This window comes from Pleurodeles waltl, chromosome 4_1, assembly GCF_031143425.1.
Source record: "Pleurodeles waltl isolate 20211129_DDA chromosome 4_1, aPleWal1.hap1.20221129, whole genome shotgun sequence".
Taxonomy (NCBI): Eukaryota; Metazoa; Chordata; class Amphibia; order Caudata; family Salamandridae; genus Pleurodeles; species Pleurodeles waltl.
Genome location: NC_090442.1, coordinates 1,019,803,304 through 1,019,821,293, shown reverse-complemented (window position 1 = coordinate 1,019,821,293; position 17,990 = coordinate 1,019,803,304). Strand labels below are relative to the sequence as shown.

The window sequence follows — 17,990 nt, the reverse complement described above, 5'->3', positions numbered from 1 at the left end:
TACATGACCACATTTGCCATACACCAAGGGCTAAACAGATGCTCCTCACCCTTGGCGTCTCTTCAGCAGCTGAAGGTTTACAAAAGGAAATCCACAGATTACAGGGCAGCCCCTATTTCCTAAATTTCAGTGATTACTTGTTTTAAATCTTTGATAAGCGTTTCATCATGTTCTGCCTTGGATGCTGCAAAGTCTTCCATGCTCTGTGTGATTCTAACCTGACATTAAACAAAGACAAGTGGCACTTTGGCAAACCCCCTCTCATTTTGTGGATACATTTTCTCACATGGCATATACTGTCATCCAGACAGGATTGCAACACTTGTGTCCAAGCATCCCAATGTTGTTTGACCTACGCCCCTTCCTGTGCTTCTCCAGCTAATGTGCGATATGGCTCTGATTTTCCACAGTCTATGCCCCACTACCAAACCTGAAGAAAAGGAGCCTCTATTGCAGTGAGCCAAGTAATGCCAAGAGGCTTTTCAATTGACTCGCAAAATGTTTGATTAAGGTGGCAAGAAGCAGAAATATATTGAGCAGAGAAAAATGAGTAGTCTCAGCTTTCATTTCATAAACAACCCTAGTGTATCAGTGATATGCACAAAAAAATTACATGTGATTAGGAAGCAATTCATTTGGATGAGTACATCAAACTTTCTTCCGGGCCAAAAAGGAGTGTGTCAGGATGTTTTTGAAGCCAGTCTGTGAAACTTCAGTGTCATCATTCATATGTTTCTCTCTTAACCCACTTTTGTCAACACATTTTGATTTGTATTTTTGTAGAACTTGCCATCTGGAAGGCAGTGGGAGGGGGCAGACACATCTGTACGGTATGGCTAGGCAGTTGCTGCATGATGTTCTATATCAGTGGCTACTAGGAGGATAAAGTACACCCGCAAGGAAGCATTATCCAGCCCATGAATAAGTCCACTTAAGAACTTTTGTCAGTAACCGGCAATTGTCTGTGTGCTGCTACCTTTTGTGGATGAGTTACCCTTGATGCACTTGCAATACAGTGTGGATACATCTAGTAACCTGAGTTGCTGGTGGAGCGGATGCAGAAAGGGAGATTCTGAAACAAATGGCTGCAGATACCAGGTAGAGCAGTAGTTTGACCAAAGATAATTACATAACCAAACTTCTGTTGGATATTCAAATATATGACCAGAAGTCTGTTGCTGGTCCACATAAGAGCCACTATAAATATTATGATGGAATTGACAAAACTGCCAAGGATACACAGCTGCGCCAGGAAGCTTCAAGATTTGTGCGCACAGCTTTCGGAACACACTTTACAGCTAAGGGGTAGCTTCACACTACAGCAGTCTCTTCATCAGGCCACCGTGACGACTTTCTTGTCAGTCATTGAGCCTGTTGCTGATATTTGGGTGTTTGATGAGCTTCTGATTAGCAATCGGCCACCTGTCAGAAGTACTTTGTCTATAAGTGCAAGGTTGTGGCAATTTGCAGAACTTTAGACTGAAAATTCTTCCCAATATTGTTACAACGACTCAGAATGTTGATCACAAACAAATAAAACTGTGTATAGACTACTCTGTAAAACCAAAACTTTGTGAGAATTCCCTTCAATATTCACCACCTTGAAACTGAAATCAACTACCTGCTACACTAGAACCATTTTGAACCTGTAGAAGGGTCCTGGGTCTCCTTGGCAATGCTAGTGCTTGAGACAGGTGCGATATTAAATTCACACATGTCCTTCCATCACAATCTTCCAAGAATGAGAGAACAACCCATAGATCCCATAATTCAGTACATGTTGCACCAATAGGGTACACTTATTCTCCTAGTTTGACCCTCGCAATGTCTACCATCAGTTGGTACAGGAAGAGTCTTTGCACTTATTCACTTTTGTAGCTTAGATGGGCCTGTTCATATATAAACATCTCTAGATAGAGGGTTTATCTGCAGCAGTACAGACATAATGTGTTATTGTTGGGTGGACCTCAGCAAGAACGTAACCACACACTAGTCAAAGCCAAGGTCATTTTCACACTCAAAGATGTGAAATTGAAATTTTACAGACCTGTATTCTTCTACAAAAACCTGAGGCACGGTCCAGTAAAGGTGTGTTTTTTTTTTTTTTTGCTGCCTTCTGTTTCAGATAGCTCTACACTTTGCTCATTCCCGATCATGGCAAATTAGTTTGCCAGGTAAATCTAAGACTTTACATCCATCAGTGATCTATTGAGAGATCGTATGAAGAAATTATAGTCAAATGAGTGGTGCCAAAATTATTACGTTTTTGAGGCCATGAAGGCACACATTGCAAAGACTAAAACTGCTAATTATCATATCTTATTTTGCGCCATCCAAGAAGCAAGTTTTGATGGATTAGTAATTGTTTTAAGCCATCATCAGCAGAGTCCTGGAACTCCAGCATGCATTATTGAATACTCCAGCAGGAGTGTGACCAAACCAGACAAGGCATCCTAAAATACCTTGTGTCTGGGCAAGCAAATATTTTAATCTTCCTTTTAACATGGTCACAAATCGCTAAGGCCTGATCATTGTTTTTGGGAACCCTCATATCACAGTACCACACTGCATTATATAGTGGCATTCTAAAATGCAAGTTTTTCACTTTCACTTTGAGCACAGGCTCAGGAAGGATCAGAATCCTATCACCTCCGTTTCATTGCCTACAACCATCAATTGCTGAAAATTGTAAACAGTATTTATACAGTACACTATCAAGCATCGATAACTGATGGCAATCAACAATACATACATAATACAAGGAGGTTATTTATAATTGCTTGTTAGGGGGACACCCCCTGAAAATATGTGGAAATTTCACTGTACCCATTTCATTTAGCAGTGAAGAAAAGTTGTTGTTTGCAACACAAACTTCAGAAGTTTCACTTCACCAACCCTCTTGCCAGATAAATTGCATAAACAAATCTCAGGCTATTGAGGGTAGGCCCGCTTTTCCCTGTTTGCTGCCAATCATGCAAGGCATGGTGCTTACAGACAGGACAAAACACTGTCTAACACAGTATGGGAAAGGGGAGGGACACTGTTTTTTTGTTTTCCAAAAATAAACCCTTTCTTTCAGGACTTGTTTAGCAGAAATGTTGACTGGGCTGCCCTGATATTGATGCTTGGTTGTTTAATGCGTGCCTTATTAACACAAATGATTTCAGCAAACAATTCCCGCTGACATTGTGTGAAACTTAAATATACAAGCCAGCCACCCTAGACTAGACTGGGCCTCTATCACACCAGATCATGGGTGGCCAGCCTAGGAGGGGCTTTATCAGAATTACGTAACATTGAAGAGATTTTAAATGAATATACTATATACCCCAAACATACATACATACAAACAGACAGACAGACATACATTACAAACATGGCTGTGCCTATCAAATGCAATCACGATGTTCACGTCTTCTGCATTACTGAGGTAATGCGTAGGGCATAAACGCATATCCTTGCATTCTAAGGTTTGATCTGCCCTGAATGAGAAGCATGGCAGTTTTTTTTGTTTATAGAATGAATATACACGGAAATACAGCTTTTTTTTTTGGGGGGTGGGGTTTCTTTTTGTTTTTTTTGTTTTTTTTGTTGAGGGAATATTGTTTGCGTTGTGAAGACAACCATTATCAGAGTAGCTGATTCAAGCCTCACCATCAGAGATTCATTTTTCTAATTTGTACGATTTTACCTAGCTGAAAGTAGATCGCCTTGGAAATTACCCGCTGATTCTATCTCAGAGGTTTTTGGCTTGATTAGACATATTTGGCCCTTGATGGGCAGAACACTACGGACTAAAAATATGGACACTACTTGATCGGCATGCTACATGGGCATGTGTACTGGCAAAAAAAATTGTGACTGCCACTTCTCTATGTGCACGGTTTTAGCTTTAATTTATTGAAGGGCATGTGGTTTATAATATACTTTATGTGATTCTACTGTGCTCCATATTGGTTTCTTTGTGTCCATATGTTGCTGGTTACTTGTCACATACTACATCTATGTATTAATGGATAGATAACAAATCTAATTTGTTTAGTCATCTGACGTAGACGTGCCAAGTCTGGCTGGTGTTTACAACATATTATTGCTGCCCTGCTCTTTAGTCAGACTTTATTATCCTTTTTCCTGCTACATTCTAAGTTTTACAGGCATGCGTCAGCGAATGGACTACAATTCCCATCTCCCCTTAAGATCTCAGATGTACATATCTTTTTTAATTGTGTTTGGCACACTTGGCTTAGATGTGCTAAGGCAGACTAATGTTTAAAATTGTTTCTTTGCTCTGCCTTCAATTAGATGTTATTGGTCCTTTTTACTGTTTATGTTCTATGTTCTGTGTGCACAATTTGGTGGGTAGACTGTAATTCCCATCTCACCTTGAGTCCTCAGATGTGGTAAATCTTTTTCCTGATTATGTTCTCCGCACGCTCGACTGTTTCTGTACTTGCAGCTTGCTGGACTTGCTCCTTAAAGCATGTGGTTTTCCTCTGTAATTTTGATTATACTCCTTTAATTTTTATATTGGGGTTGTTCATTCTGATTGGTCCTCTTCTTAACTCTTGGCCTTGGTTGCAGGTATTGTTGTGAATCTTTCATCCATTACTTGGTTACCCTGGCTTTAGGGACTTCTGATGGGTTTGATTATAATTTTATAGGTCCTGATCAGCCATTTCTCTTTTACAGTTTCTAGTGGAACTTTCTAGGTGAGCCATTTTTTTTGTTCTCTGTGGGTTTCCACATTTTTCTCTTGCCAGCACACTTTTATTGTTTTTTTTTTTTTTTTTTTGGTATCTCTTTTTTTTGTCTTTTTAGGTTCCTTTCCTCTCAATGGCCTTTTTGACAATCTGTCCTGGTGACGGCCCTTGTCAATTTTACCATAAGGGCTGAAACATTGACTTATGATTTATAATATGGACTGCATTATTTCTTGGAATAGCTTTTGTTATCATTGAATATTTTTAATTTATTATGAGGCATTGACATTTACAGTTTTTTTTTTTTTTTTTTTTTTTTTTTTTTTAGCTGCAACCTTTTATTTAGAAGTTCACTCCTGTTTTTGATTACACGAGTTCTTTGACTCGCTGTCTCATTGTAGGATATCTTTGACTCTAATTTTGCATGTGTTTCTTGTTTGAGTTGTCTATTTAAATTTTTTCTTTAATCTATTGTAATGTGCATTGCTTTGTGGCAAGGGAATTTAATATTTTGTACAACTTTTTTGTTTAACTGCTGTGTTGCTCTAACTAAAAAAAAAAACGAATAAACCAATTGTCTTGATATATTGATTAGACATAAAACAGCATATCCGAAATCTCTGGCATGAAAAGGGCAGGGTTAAAAGAGAGACACCCTTAATCTGAGGAATGATTTATAATGGGGAAAATCTGGGAGAAGCAGAAATGTGTTTGGCTAGTGTCTCAGAGAAAGAGAAGAATGGATAGTAGTTTCAAGGTTTGAATTAGTCTTGTGGGATTTTGGAATGTAAAAGAAAATTGTTTATGGTAGGCGAAGGACTACTGCAACGTTACATTCAATGAACAAATGCAGAGAAATAGCTGGGTAGTAGCAAAACGTGGACTTGATTCTCTTAACTAGGATTTCAGCCCCACCTTTGAATAGTCATATTTGTTTAATTATCATTATTTTACCCAATTGAAAGTGAATCTCTTGGAGAAAAATCCATTGGTACGATTTGGGAAGTTTATAACCTACGGCATGCCAGAACTTTGTGAGACACGGACAATTCACAGGCCTGAGTGTCACGTATCACATGCATCTGGAAGCTACTTTCCCTTCTGCAAGATGGATACACTACACATTCTCCATGCAGTTGTCATAGGCTCATGAAGTCTTAAACCTATGTCGAGTGATATTCTTAGGGACTTGCCCAGAAGCACGAAGCTGCCCAGGGTGAAAACGGCCCAACCACCTGGGCTTGACATGTTAGACAGCCAAGGAGCTAGACAAACAAATTGCCATTCTGGATGATGCTAAGCCCCGATCTCTGAGTATTCTCGTTACGTCCCTTCTGGTACATGATCTGTTCCCAAATCCATCTGGTTAGTGTTCAGTTCTTGTTCTCTGATAATACCTGTACACCGCTCTGCTGCCCCACGGCTAGATTTGTGTTTAGAAATACATTTAAAAAAAATTGTAAAATTATGCAGGTCTCGGGAGACATGGGTTTTTTATTAGCTTTCAAGTTCTGAAGGCCATTTATGGCTCTAAAATCAAGGCAGCAGACGAGGTTCATAAAGCAGGCTTAGCAGGGCTGTGAATACAGCTGTTAGATTACGGTGTAGTCGCAAAAAAAGCAAGACCACATTTTACAAATATGTAGATATGTACAGTGACGCATAAGATATTACAAGCTGTCTAGTGGGATTACATCAGAGTATTTAGTGAACAATACTATATTTCGGTTCCTCTATTTAAACATGCTATATTTTATTATTTCTGAAATGAGTTTCTGAAATTAGCACTTTCTCAATTAACAATGTTGAACCTGTGAAAAGTGGAGTTACTAAATGGAGAGATGTACTTTTCTTTTGAGAGACGAAATGAATGTGTATTTCGGCAATGTTTAAATCAGTCTTTTATGCCTAGCATTTAATTTTTCTTTAAGTTACCAAACCTCCAAGATACAAGTGTGGGATTTCGAAAATTTGTCCAGAGAAACATTTTGCCTTTAAAATGGCAAGTGGAGCAGCTAATGTTGTTGGACCCAAAATTTGCGTTGAAGATGTGGTGTAAGTATTTTGCAAAAATGTATGTTATTGTGTTGATAAAAGAAGAAAGTATGTAGAATACAAAGTGTTGTTAGGTTGCAGGTTTCACAATCATTCTAGAAGAGTGAAGAATATGTCAGCCATGGAGATTTATAGGTACAATGTCATGCATAACACATTTGCAAACAGGACATGTTTCCCTACTGAATGAGAAGACACTGATCATTTTTTTCAGATGGATCTTTTAGTATCTCGCACTCTCTAGTCATCAAGATCTTCAGTTAGTTTATAGTCGATTCTAACTGTGGAAATTAGGCCACCTCTGCAGGCTACCATTAATTTATGTTTTACCCCACAGTTCAAATGTGGGTACTACTCTTGTAGCCACTGTATTGTGATGCATCTTTTTGCAAGAACAAAGCCCACATTTATCTTGCTCTATTTCAGTCTCCTCCTTTTTTAGTATACCCTTTAGTATCTGGGTGTAGCATTTTTAATGCGTTGTCTTATATCCATTTTGATCTCAGTACCCGCTGCAGCTGAAAGACCACTTTTTGCCAGAATGTCTGGGCTACTGTGCATGTCTAGATCATGTGAAGAAAGCCTGCCTTTCCCTCCCTTAATCCGAGAAAACTCACTATATGTCTGGGGTTGATCTTGTGGGGTATTTTGGGAGAGAGATATGTTCTATTTATGTAGCTAGAATGTTTGAGGCAGAATCCAGGGTTAGTTGCATCTCTGGTACTCTATGTTGGTATTTTGTCCCATTCTGAATCTTGAACTGCGTTTCACAGCCCCTTCCAATTTCTGTCTATTTGCCAGAGCACTTGTCTCTCTTAACAAGGCTGTATGGATAAAGTCAGGGATGAGTCACCCTGGTCCAATGAAACATTCACTTTTAGTATTTCATGTTTTGGGGTTCTGCCGGGAATCCACTGGTGTGTGTCGCTGAGAGTCCTAGAGAATCTGGCATATAACAGGAAGCACCCAAGGTTGACCACGTTCAACTGTTGCTGAATCAAATGTTTGTTGTTTGCCTTCATCGTATAGGTCATCCTTTGGGGCATATCTGTGGTCCACTCATCCAGCTGGACGAGGGTCAGGGCATACTATGCAAATTTCTTTCAGGACCCATAATAATGCTTATTGCAATAAAGTTGCCTTTTTCAAGATGTATTTCGGAGCCCTATCATATATGTGGGCACATCACAACCACAAACTGCAACATTTCCTGACTTGTGAAGTTAAGTCAAAAATTGGAATCAGAGCATCATATTGGCAAGATCTGTTCTCTGTTTTGGTGTGTCATTCAACCATTCAGGGAGGTGTTGCAGCGTGGATGCAAGGCAATAACACTCTAAAGCTTGCACTGCAAACCCAACCATCTGATAGGGAAGTTTAAATGTAGATGCTTAACCCTAAGGGGCAAACCTTCCTGCATCAATGAGTGTAATAAACTGTCTTATTCTTGGAAAAACCTTCTGGGATATCGAGCAAAAATACCCTGAAAAGTTGTGGTTCCTTAAGATATACTAATGTTTTGTCAGTATATGACGACACAATACACCTTGTTTCAGCTGTCTATATCCTCTATCATATCACACGGGATTTCAGGGCACTGTTCTGAGGTTCAGTATCAAAAGCATACAAAATCAGTCATAGTGGGCAGCCCTGATAGGGTTAATGCCTCAGTGTCCAGCTTTCAGATATCATAATCCTTGTTTTGTCATATGCATGTTGCCTGCGGTATTATAGCTCAATCCACTCCAATATTTTGCAACCAGAGTTATATTTTTCATAAGTTTGAAATCTGATTAACTCCCAACCTGCCATATAGAAAGTTTTCTGTGTCAAGCTAGACTGTTGCATAAGCCTAACTATTTTAAGTAGTATTAGACATGGGCCATTTGCGAAACACTGTGTATCGTTTCCTGACCCAGAATAAATCCAAATTGCCATGGGATGGCAGTTACATCTTTTTGATATTCTGCTACTCAAAATGTTCGTGTTTACAGTTATCATTGACAAAGAGTGATAGGAGGGGATAATTGTCTGTGTCGTCAACTGTATTGCATACCAATATAATTAGCACATCATTCATTGACTCTGGCAACCAGCTTTTCGATCATTTATCACTGAGGTGGCCAGATGATTCAGGGCATAGCTAACCTAGCAGTCCCTCAGCTCCCTGGAGTTTTCTCTTCATACTATCCAGCAAGGTCAGCAATTTTTCTTCGTTAAGCTGCCATCTAGTGTCATCCCTTGCTCCTGAGTCAATTTTTTCAGAGGTGCCTCATATTAAAAGGCTTACAGTAGCTCAGCATAGGTAGGATCTCGAGACAAGTGTAGCTTCCACTGGTAGTCCATAAAACTCTTGATTGCCTATGGTTTCTTACATACTGGTGTTGATGTTTATATTCAAGATAGTTGTCTTGGTATTTTCTTCTAAATAACTAGACCTTGAACTTCCAGGAACATTCTTAATGAATTTTCAGCCTGAACAAGACCTAGGAGACTTTCCCCACAGTTCCCCATGCTTAGGTTTATTTAGTGATAATTCAGCTTATTTTTACTTGTGCACCACACCACACTTTGATTGCTTCCTCTGTAAAGCAGTTTACTAGCTGGTCTTTGGTCTCACAATGCAAAACTGCATCTAGGAAAGCTTACGCTCAAAGTTTCCACAGAGGGGTCCGTGACCACATCTTTGCCAGCTATACAGTAATCAGAAAGGAGAACGAGCAGATATGCCACTTCTAAAATGGCATGCATCTATGCACCTGTCTGAAATCTGGCTTCTCGCAAATATGTAGTTGATTCTGCCATAGGGGTCATGCGTAAGAGGAATAATAGAAAAGGGGAATAGTATGAATAAATCAGGCCCTGGGGATTGTTTATTATACATACATCTAGGAGTCCTAACTGCCACCTTGGTATCTTGTAGTTGTTTGGCTGGTACCGAAGAGGGATTAGAACAAAGTGGATATCTAAGTGCCTTGTCTAACATGTTAAAATCTCGATTCACAAATCATAATATGGTCAAGCTATGGGGCAGTCAATTGTAACAACCTGGGTAGGAAATACGTCGGCCACATATAGTGGCTTATACCTTCAGGAGACTGTTCCGGACAAGTTAGTCCATATGTGCCATCTGAGTCTTGGATCACTGACTTTGTAAATGGATTATATTGTGTATTATATCAACACCCCTCTAGAGTATATGGAAGATGAGGAATAATATAGTTTGTGCCTCTATTTGTTTTTTGCCATCTTCTGTATGTCCCAATGCATTAAGGTGAGTTTCATGAAGAAAACAAATTCCCACACTTTGGGGTTTTAGGAGCTGTAGTACCATTTGTTAACAGCCCATTTTCTATCTGTGTAAGAGTACTGGAGGATATAGTGTTGAATATAGTGATCTTACACCGCTTATTTCCCAATATGTGTCTCCTCTTGTGTAAACTATTGATAGCTGCAACTGTGTTTCAAGTGAATTTGTATGTTGTTTAGCAAAACATTTCTCATCATATAATGTTGTTTATTATGCCAGTAATTGTTTAAAAACATGTGGTTTGGTACTGCAGTACTTTCGCAGTAGGATAATGTTTATTATGAATGCCATTGTCATCTGCATGATCGGTTTGCTTTCAATAGTGGCTCCTCAATAACACTGCGGTACCTCAGTAAAATTTTTAAATGATATTTGCACCTACGAAATATTTTTTATTTACATTATGGATTCAGGGTTTCATGGCTTTTTTTTTTTTTTTAATGGTATATGTGTTAGTATTGTGACTGTAGGTTGTGATTGAAACAGACAATCCCTCAGTACGTTTGCTTTTGTAAAACACCATTTCATTGGCTTAGCACTTTGTCAAATGTAGGAAACAGGAAGTGTTTATCCATTATCCCCATTCCACTTCATATCTTCAAAGGTGAAGGTTGTGATCTTTGCAAGAGGAAAAACCGTTTGTTCCCAAACCGTTTTGGACAACTGCAAAAGCTGATGAAGATGAGCCTGTGCTGTTGCAAGAGGAGGAGGAAGAGATGGCTTGGAGGAAGACATTAAAGGAATCCATGCTATCATATTTTCTTTCAGTCCCACCTGAAGAGAGAAAAATGAATGCCAAACTTGTTACATGCAACCTGTGTAGCAGTTATTTCCTGTTGGGAACATTAAGCAGTCCTCCTTTGGTGCCACAGAAAGCACCTGAAGAGAATTCACCCCACCAGGTTTGCGTGTGCGGAAACAAGGCATCAGAAGGAGAAAGACGCAGAAGCAGGAAGTTCAGCAGCAGCCACATTTTTCAGTTACTGCAACACCTTCTACGTCTTCTTCTTTATCACCACTTCCCCCAATACCTGGTGCATCTATCCCTCCACCAGTGCGTACACTTGGAAGTGGAGTGCTAATACATCTTTTGAGGCAGAAATGAGCACTAGTAGAGCAGTATGGCAGTATAACCACATACTGTCGCCTCTGCCATGCTATCATTGTTGCGTGAGAGAGAGATGACCATTCATCCTAAGCTTGTCATGGCTCACCAGTATCCTCCACGGCACTTAGGACTCGATTACGACTTTGGCAGTGGGCCCACCAGATCGCCAAGACGACTGTCTGCTGAAGGGTGCCAGGCCGACGGCCTCTCGACCGCAACATTATGTGTTCCCCCACAGGGCTGGCAGTGCGTCTGCCGGGCAGGCACGGCGCCGGAACTTCTCGGGTATGGGAGCGATGCTGCAACCAGTGCCGGCCACAGTACTCTGCCCCCCAGAATGTCTGGCACACTGTTTGCATGCACCAAGTCGTGCTTGGCAGACAGTGCTCCTACAGACTTCACAGGCATGTGGGGTCCTCACATGGGCCACTACCTCATCCTACATGGCCTTATTCTCGCTGGGGCCCTGTATCAGGCCCCTCTACCTGTCTGTCCACCGACCTGTTTGTGGTGGGGTCCCATGAAAAGCTTGGTGGTCAGCCAGGTTGTGATACCCACATTGACCACCGCTGTCTCCACTGCCGCAGCAGCCCAGATGCTGGTGATGTCGGCAGTTTTATGGTGGTCCAACCACGTTGCTTGTAATCTGGGTCTCAGACGGGCCGCCACGATGGCGGTCCACAGGCCACCAAAGTGGTAATCAGGCCCTTCGGTTTTTTTTTTGGGGGGTATTTCCTGTTAAGACAATTTTTTTTTATTTTTTATTTTTTGTTTTTTTGGGTTGACCCTCTAAAACAAAATATACAAACTTCCAGAAAAAAATCAATAAAAACTTCCACAAAAAAATCTTTAAAATGAAGAAAAAAAGGTTATTTTTCAGAACTAACAAGGTTTTAAAATATAGAAAGCTCCTACCAGTATTAACCATATTTTTTCATGTAACAAAAATAATAAATTGTAATTACTATAGAGATAAATAAGCTTCATTGTAGATGGTAAGTTAATAATAGAATACTACAGTGATATCCGATTGTATTTAATAAATATAACAGTCCATTATTGTTTCCTTTTTCTAAATGACAAGATTAGTATGTCATCATTTAGAACATTTACAGTTCAGGATGATCCTATGGTAGTAGTCATCATGAACATTTATGTTTTCTAGTTCTTGGCATGTATCCATATTTAAATTCGTAGCATGATGTCCCTTGCTCCTCACGACAGTGCGTTCTGGGCTGGTCCCCATGTCCAGCCAAATAGAAGGTTAAAAATAGGTTTTTTGACCTGGCCATGGTCCTCGTGAAGCGAGAGATCACACTGAAATGTAAAACCACCGGGGACATAGAGTGGAAGTTTGACGCAGAGAGCTAATCAAATGGGCAGGCTTTGAGAGTGGGGTGTTGTTGCATGGATCAAATCGTGGGTGAGTTCCTCTTGTTGTACTAGAGTGGGAAAGTCTGGTTGACTGCTTAAGAGAACCTCAAAAATGTGTTATAGTTTATCATGCTCCACAGGAATTCAGAGTAGAAGATGTAAGGTAATCCCTTTGCTAGTATGTGCTGGTATGCCAGTAAGAGCAGTAACTACAGAAGATAAATTAGAGCTAGTATTTTATGCACATAAGTAGTAATTACTTTAATAACAAAGCTTTTCACCTTGCTTACTTGTCAACTTACACTCGTACATTCACATATTCCATTTTCATGTTGAAGTCCATGATCTACTAATTCTTTTTTTGTATTTAACTTTCTAGCGGTTACCCATTTAATTGACATACTCCGTTATCTAAATTATATATGTCCTATTTAACTTGGTCCATTGCGTTTATAACCTTGTCTACAGCAACCACAGCTTCAATAATTGGTTGTCCAACTGGGGTCAGTAGTCCTGGAAGTAGAAGTATTATTAATAGATGGATTAATTTCTTGAATTTCTGCATTAATATTGTCTTTTTTTAATTCATGGTTGAACATGTATAAGTATGTCTGAAATTCAGGCAAAGCAATGTCTTTTTTATAAACATTAATTTAATTTAGTTAAAGAAGTATTTTCTCCTGTATCACAGCTTAGTTTACACTGATAAGAGTACGTTTACTGTGACATATTAAACGACCACTGATACCTTCTACTTTAAATTTACCAGTGTTTGTATCGTCTGTCACATTGTTTCTATATCTGTAGAAGTGAGCAACTGATAGAGGCATCGTTTCTCTAAAAATGGACTTCTCTTTGGGTAGTATGTGTCCAATATATTTGTTTTCAAAATGTCTTTGTTTGTGACATCAGAATGTGCATGGTATTTAATTTAGGTAGGCTTTTCATAACTCTTCGACGTGATGATAATACTTCTTAATTTTATTTATCTAGTTTTCTAATCTTTTTCATTGTCGTGTGACCACAGATGTGTGTGTCTGTCTTTCTTCTATTAAATAAATGTCAGTGTTGTAGTTTAGTATACTTTCTTACCTCATTTTGGATATTGGTAGTATTGTGCTACATTAGTAGCCCAAATTGTGTTTAAACCTGTAATTGCCCTACTTTCAAAAATAAGTTGGTATGACGATGTTTTCTAATGGCCAATCAACTAGCTCTGTACATGGGGGGCTGAGGGGTGGGTTGATGCCCAGCTTTGTCATCAATTATGTCATTTCAGATGTTATCAATAATGTCATGTAACATGTCTCTACGTCATGAGTGATGTACTATGTGAAGTCATAAGCGGTGCATGGTGAGGGTGCGAGTTGGTTAATTTAATCCTATAGCTGGTAAATTTCAGTGTCATTATGTTTTTTAGTTTAAAACCTATTTTAGCTGACATTTTCACCTAACCCTAACATTACTTTAACGTTTGGTTTTTCAGTGATTTTTTTTTTTTTTATCGTTAAGTAACAATATAAAAAGATGTCATTTAAGTAAGGCAGACCTACTGGCTTTGTCAAAGCATCAGAACACCTAAATATAGACGCATAGCTTAATGCCCTTAGCAAAGGGTCAGCACATCAACTTAGATAACGCAGACCTGTTGGCTTTGCCAAACGTAATCACAGTAATTTATCAATAACCATATTCCAAAGTATTTCTTATAAATATGCGCGGCAAGGCTTAATAATTGACATAAAATATTTAAAATCATAAATGTGTGTTTGAGTCTTTCTTTAACACTGTTCAGGCCACAAAATGCAGCTATAACACGAACCTCAAATTGTCCTGGCAGCTTCAGCTGAAGAGTATACCGCTCCAGCACAGAGTGCTTTAAAAAATACTGGTAAGCACTCCTGGGGTCATGCATTCACTGACCCTGGAGACTTATAATTCTTTTTATATATTTTGGTAGACTCCTGTGTCACTTGCAGCATCCCACAGCACTTTTGTATATCGTTGGTGGTGCCCCTGTCCATCTTTGGAGCACCACATCTAGGATAATTTTAAAGATAAAGCCCATGTAGCGCTCCTGGTAGGAAGCAGTGAATATTTTATGAGCGGCCTTGCCACTTCAATAATAAAGTGCAAGGCCGCAACTATGTTTTTTCTTTTTTCTTCTGTCCTTGGTGGGTGCCCCTTGGAGCGCACACACAGCTCCTCGAATTGGGGGGAGTCTAGCAGGGATCCAGAAAACACACCACTCTGTTATGCAGCCTGTTAGCATCTGACTGGGACTTCTTTGTTTCACACATCCCTGCTGTGCTGAAAAATGTATGCTTTGAAGAGCGCATGGAGTGTGAGTGTAACAGGTGTTACGAATGTCCAGATCTGCTAAGCTAGTTCCCTCATTGCACCTCCTTTGCATCCGCACATCCACACTCCTCCTATGGAAACTCTGTCCACAGCCATTGTATCTTGCCCACTTCTTAAGTTCAGCCTCCGACCCAGTGGCTTTTTGCAGTCATCACAGGATCTTTCTAGGATGTGGTTACTATTTCGGCTAACCAAGGGATGTCTGTTACTTTTAGATGCTTCCCTTCTCTTTGATACGACTGATTACGCAAAGTAGAACAGTTGGATGTTTAGGGACAGTACCATACCTAGGCACATATAAACAGTCCTTCCGTGTGTCCTCCTTTGTGTCTTAATATTGAAAATGTTTTGATGTACCCCAACCTAGGAAAAACATACACACTCGCCTTAATTTGTACTATTGATAATCCTCTGAAGTATGACTTTTTAAATTAGATGTGTGCTCAACATATGAGTGCAAGAAAGTGCAGTCTCAGATAAACGTCGAGTGTCTCAGTGCCAAGCTTATTAAACATTGTAGACTTACAACTAACATAATATGAATAAAAGTGTTTACCATAGAAATAAAATATGAGATCAGTGGTGCCTGTAAGAGTAGTGTGCTAATTGATATTTGCATTGACCTTTGTGACCTAAAGGATAGTTCTTAACATTTGCATTTTGTTTAAGTGCTTTATCAAGTCATGATATTTAAGGGGATTCAAAGATACGCTCCATTAACGTTTTAACTGCTGCTAGTTCTCATGCCCACTTTTTTCATTTTATAGATGAAAATCTAATACCTGCTGTAAATATATCAAAATCTCTTCACATTGGTTAGTTCAGAGTCTTGTTTATACTGCTGAGATGTCTTTGGTCAACTATTGTCAAGGTATCAAATAGCTACAGGCAGGTTTATAATATACTTCTGTTCCACAATGCAAATGTCGGTGAGGTATGTCCAGGGGAAACGTAAGGAATTCTGAATGTTAGTTTGACATAGCTGGGAAAAACAGGAGACACCAAACTGTTTTTCTTCATTGTCTCAGTACCCCAGTACTACACTGTAAACTGTGGAAGTAACTTTGTTCACTCCAGATCTGTAAACTGTGGGTAGCTCCTCTATCTGATAAACTTCTAGATGCAAATTCCTTAACTAAGAATATTCCCCAGGTGTTGGACTGGATCTGGAAATTTTTGAGCAGCATCCTTTCGCTCAGGTAGGTGGCGTTGTTTAGCTTTGCGTAGTCGGATGTGACACATGCGGTGCCTATACAGACGCAACCCCAGCATACTGACATAAGTTATCTTCTTTCCACGCTAGTCCGGTCACATCTGGAGAGAGCTACACTCAGTCTTTTTTTTTTACTGACTTTTTTCTCAAACTTTTGTTGAGGGCTCTTTTGCCATTTCATCTCCTAGTGTGCTACAGATGCCTCACAAGAAGCCCACAAGCGTCAGACCGTGTGGTGATTGTCACCGGTGGTGATGATCACCGGCAGATGTCTGATAGACCTGCATCTGGTTTGCCTCTGGTGTTTAATGCGGGACACAATTTATAAGACCTGCAAGGATTGCCATGTTGTGAACCCCAAGGTGCTGATGGAACGGTCCCTCCACCTCCAAATTAGATGACCCCGCAACACTCTCAATCCTGGTCACGTAGAAGGTCACAAGAAGAAGTCTTAGAAGTCGAAGTGCCCTTTTGACTTCTCCACTCCAGTTCAAGTTGTTGGTTGATCGGCTCCACGCCTCAGAGTTTTGTAATGCTATGCACCTCATATTTGTGTGGCCTGACTCAACCCACCCACCCTGAGCACCTTCAGGCCCCATGGGTTTGAGAGGGACCCCTCTACTGGTGCTTATCTGGCGGATTCACCCTCAGCACCGGGCGAGGCCTTTCAATCAGGTGCGACGGTGCGTGCAATACTGTAATCTTCCCCGGTGCTCGTCCCCTGCCGATGCCACTGTGCAGGCCTCACTGTTATACCAGGCTACATTGCTGACCCGGTACCATGCCTACTGAATCAAAGCCAGTGCCTTTTTCTTTGACAGGCCTGGAGAGGCTGGTGATTGGGAGGGTCAGAGGACCTTTATGGTTACCATCACCTTCTGGATGATAGAGAGGGCATCTGGTATGAGAAACTAGAGTATGCCAGTGGTTTGGACCACTCATCAGACACTTTTCTGGCCTCTCCCACTACTGTTGCCACAAAGGGGGGAGCTCCTTTTGTGGTGGTGATGCGGAGGGCAGCTGAGATCCTGGAGATTGGAGACTGGATGGTGGCACTGGCCTTGCATGATACATGTTTCTGCATCCCCGTCCTGCTGGCCCACAGGCACTACCTGCAGTTCATGGTAAGTCAAGAGCAATTCCAGCTCGCATTGCTCCCTTTTGGCCTTGCCATTTCCCCTCAGGTGTTCACAGAAGTGATTGCAGTAGTTGGCCCATATCTGTGGAGGTCAGGGGTTCCAGTCTTCCCAACCTCTGCAATTGACTGTTGAAGGCAGGATAGCTCCAGGCAGTCGTCTCCCACCCCAGACTACATCGTGACGCTGGGGGTTCACCATTAACATGCAGTTTAGGGCCTCTCCTCCTGAGCAGTGAGTTCTGGATATTCAGGGGTGTGTTTCTGATGTTTCAGTCTCTACCCTGGATTTTGGTAGGGTGGACTCTGAGGCTCTGGGGCCTCATCGCCTCCTGCATCCATATTGGTATATGAGCTGGCAACAGTGACAGATGTACTACTTCTGGGCTGAGGCAGCAGTCTGGGAGAGGTGAAGCTCAGAGAGGACTCTAGTCTCCGTCCAAGACTGTGCTTCACATTAACCTCCTGGAGCTCCAGGCAGTGTGGTTGGCATTGGAAGCCTTTCTTCTTTTGATCAAAGAAAGGCTAGTGCACTTGTTCACGGACACCTCCCCCACCATGTGGTATTGCAAAAAACAGGGTGGGTGGAGTCATGGACCCTTTGTCAAGAGGCCCTGTGCCTATATACATGCCTGGAACATCAGGACATATCCCTGGTGGATCAACACATGGCGGGCTCCCTAAATGCCAGGACATATGAACTTTGCCATTAATGCCTAGTGGAACACAATTGG

General features: G+C 40.7%; 1 protein-coding gene across 1 annotated transcript in view; it reads left to right on the top strand.

Annotated features, from left to right (window-relative positions):
- FAM3C (FAM3 metabolism regulating signaling molecule C) overlaps positions 1–17,990 on the top strand; it is a 251,437-nt gene that overhangs the window by 136,079 nt on the left and 97,368 nt on the right. The window contains exon 5 of the mRNA XM_069229911.1: positions 6,632–6,755. Coding sequence (XP_069086012.1) covers positions 6,632–6,755 — 124 coding nt within the window. The remainder of the gene's footprint in view (positions 1–6,631; positions 6,756–17,990) is intronic.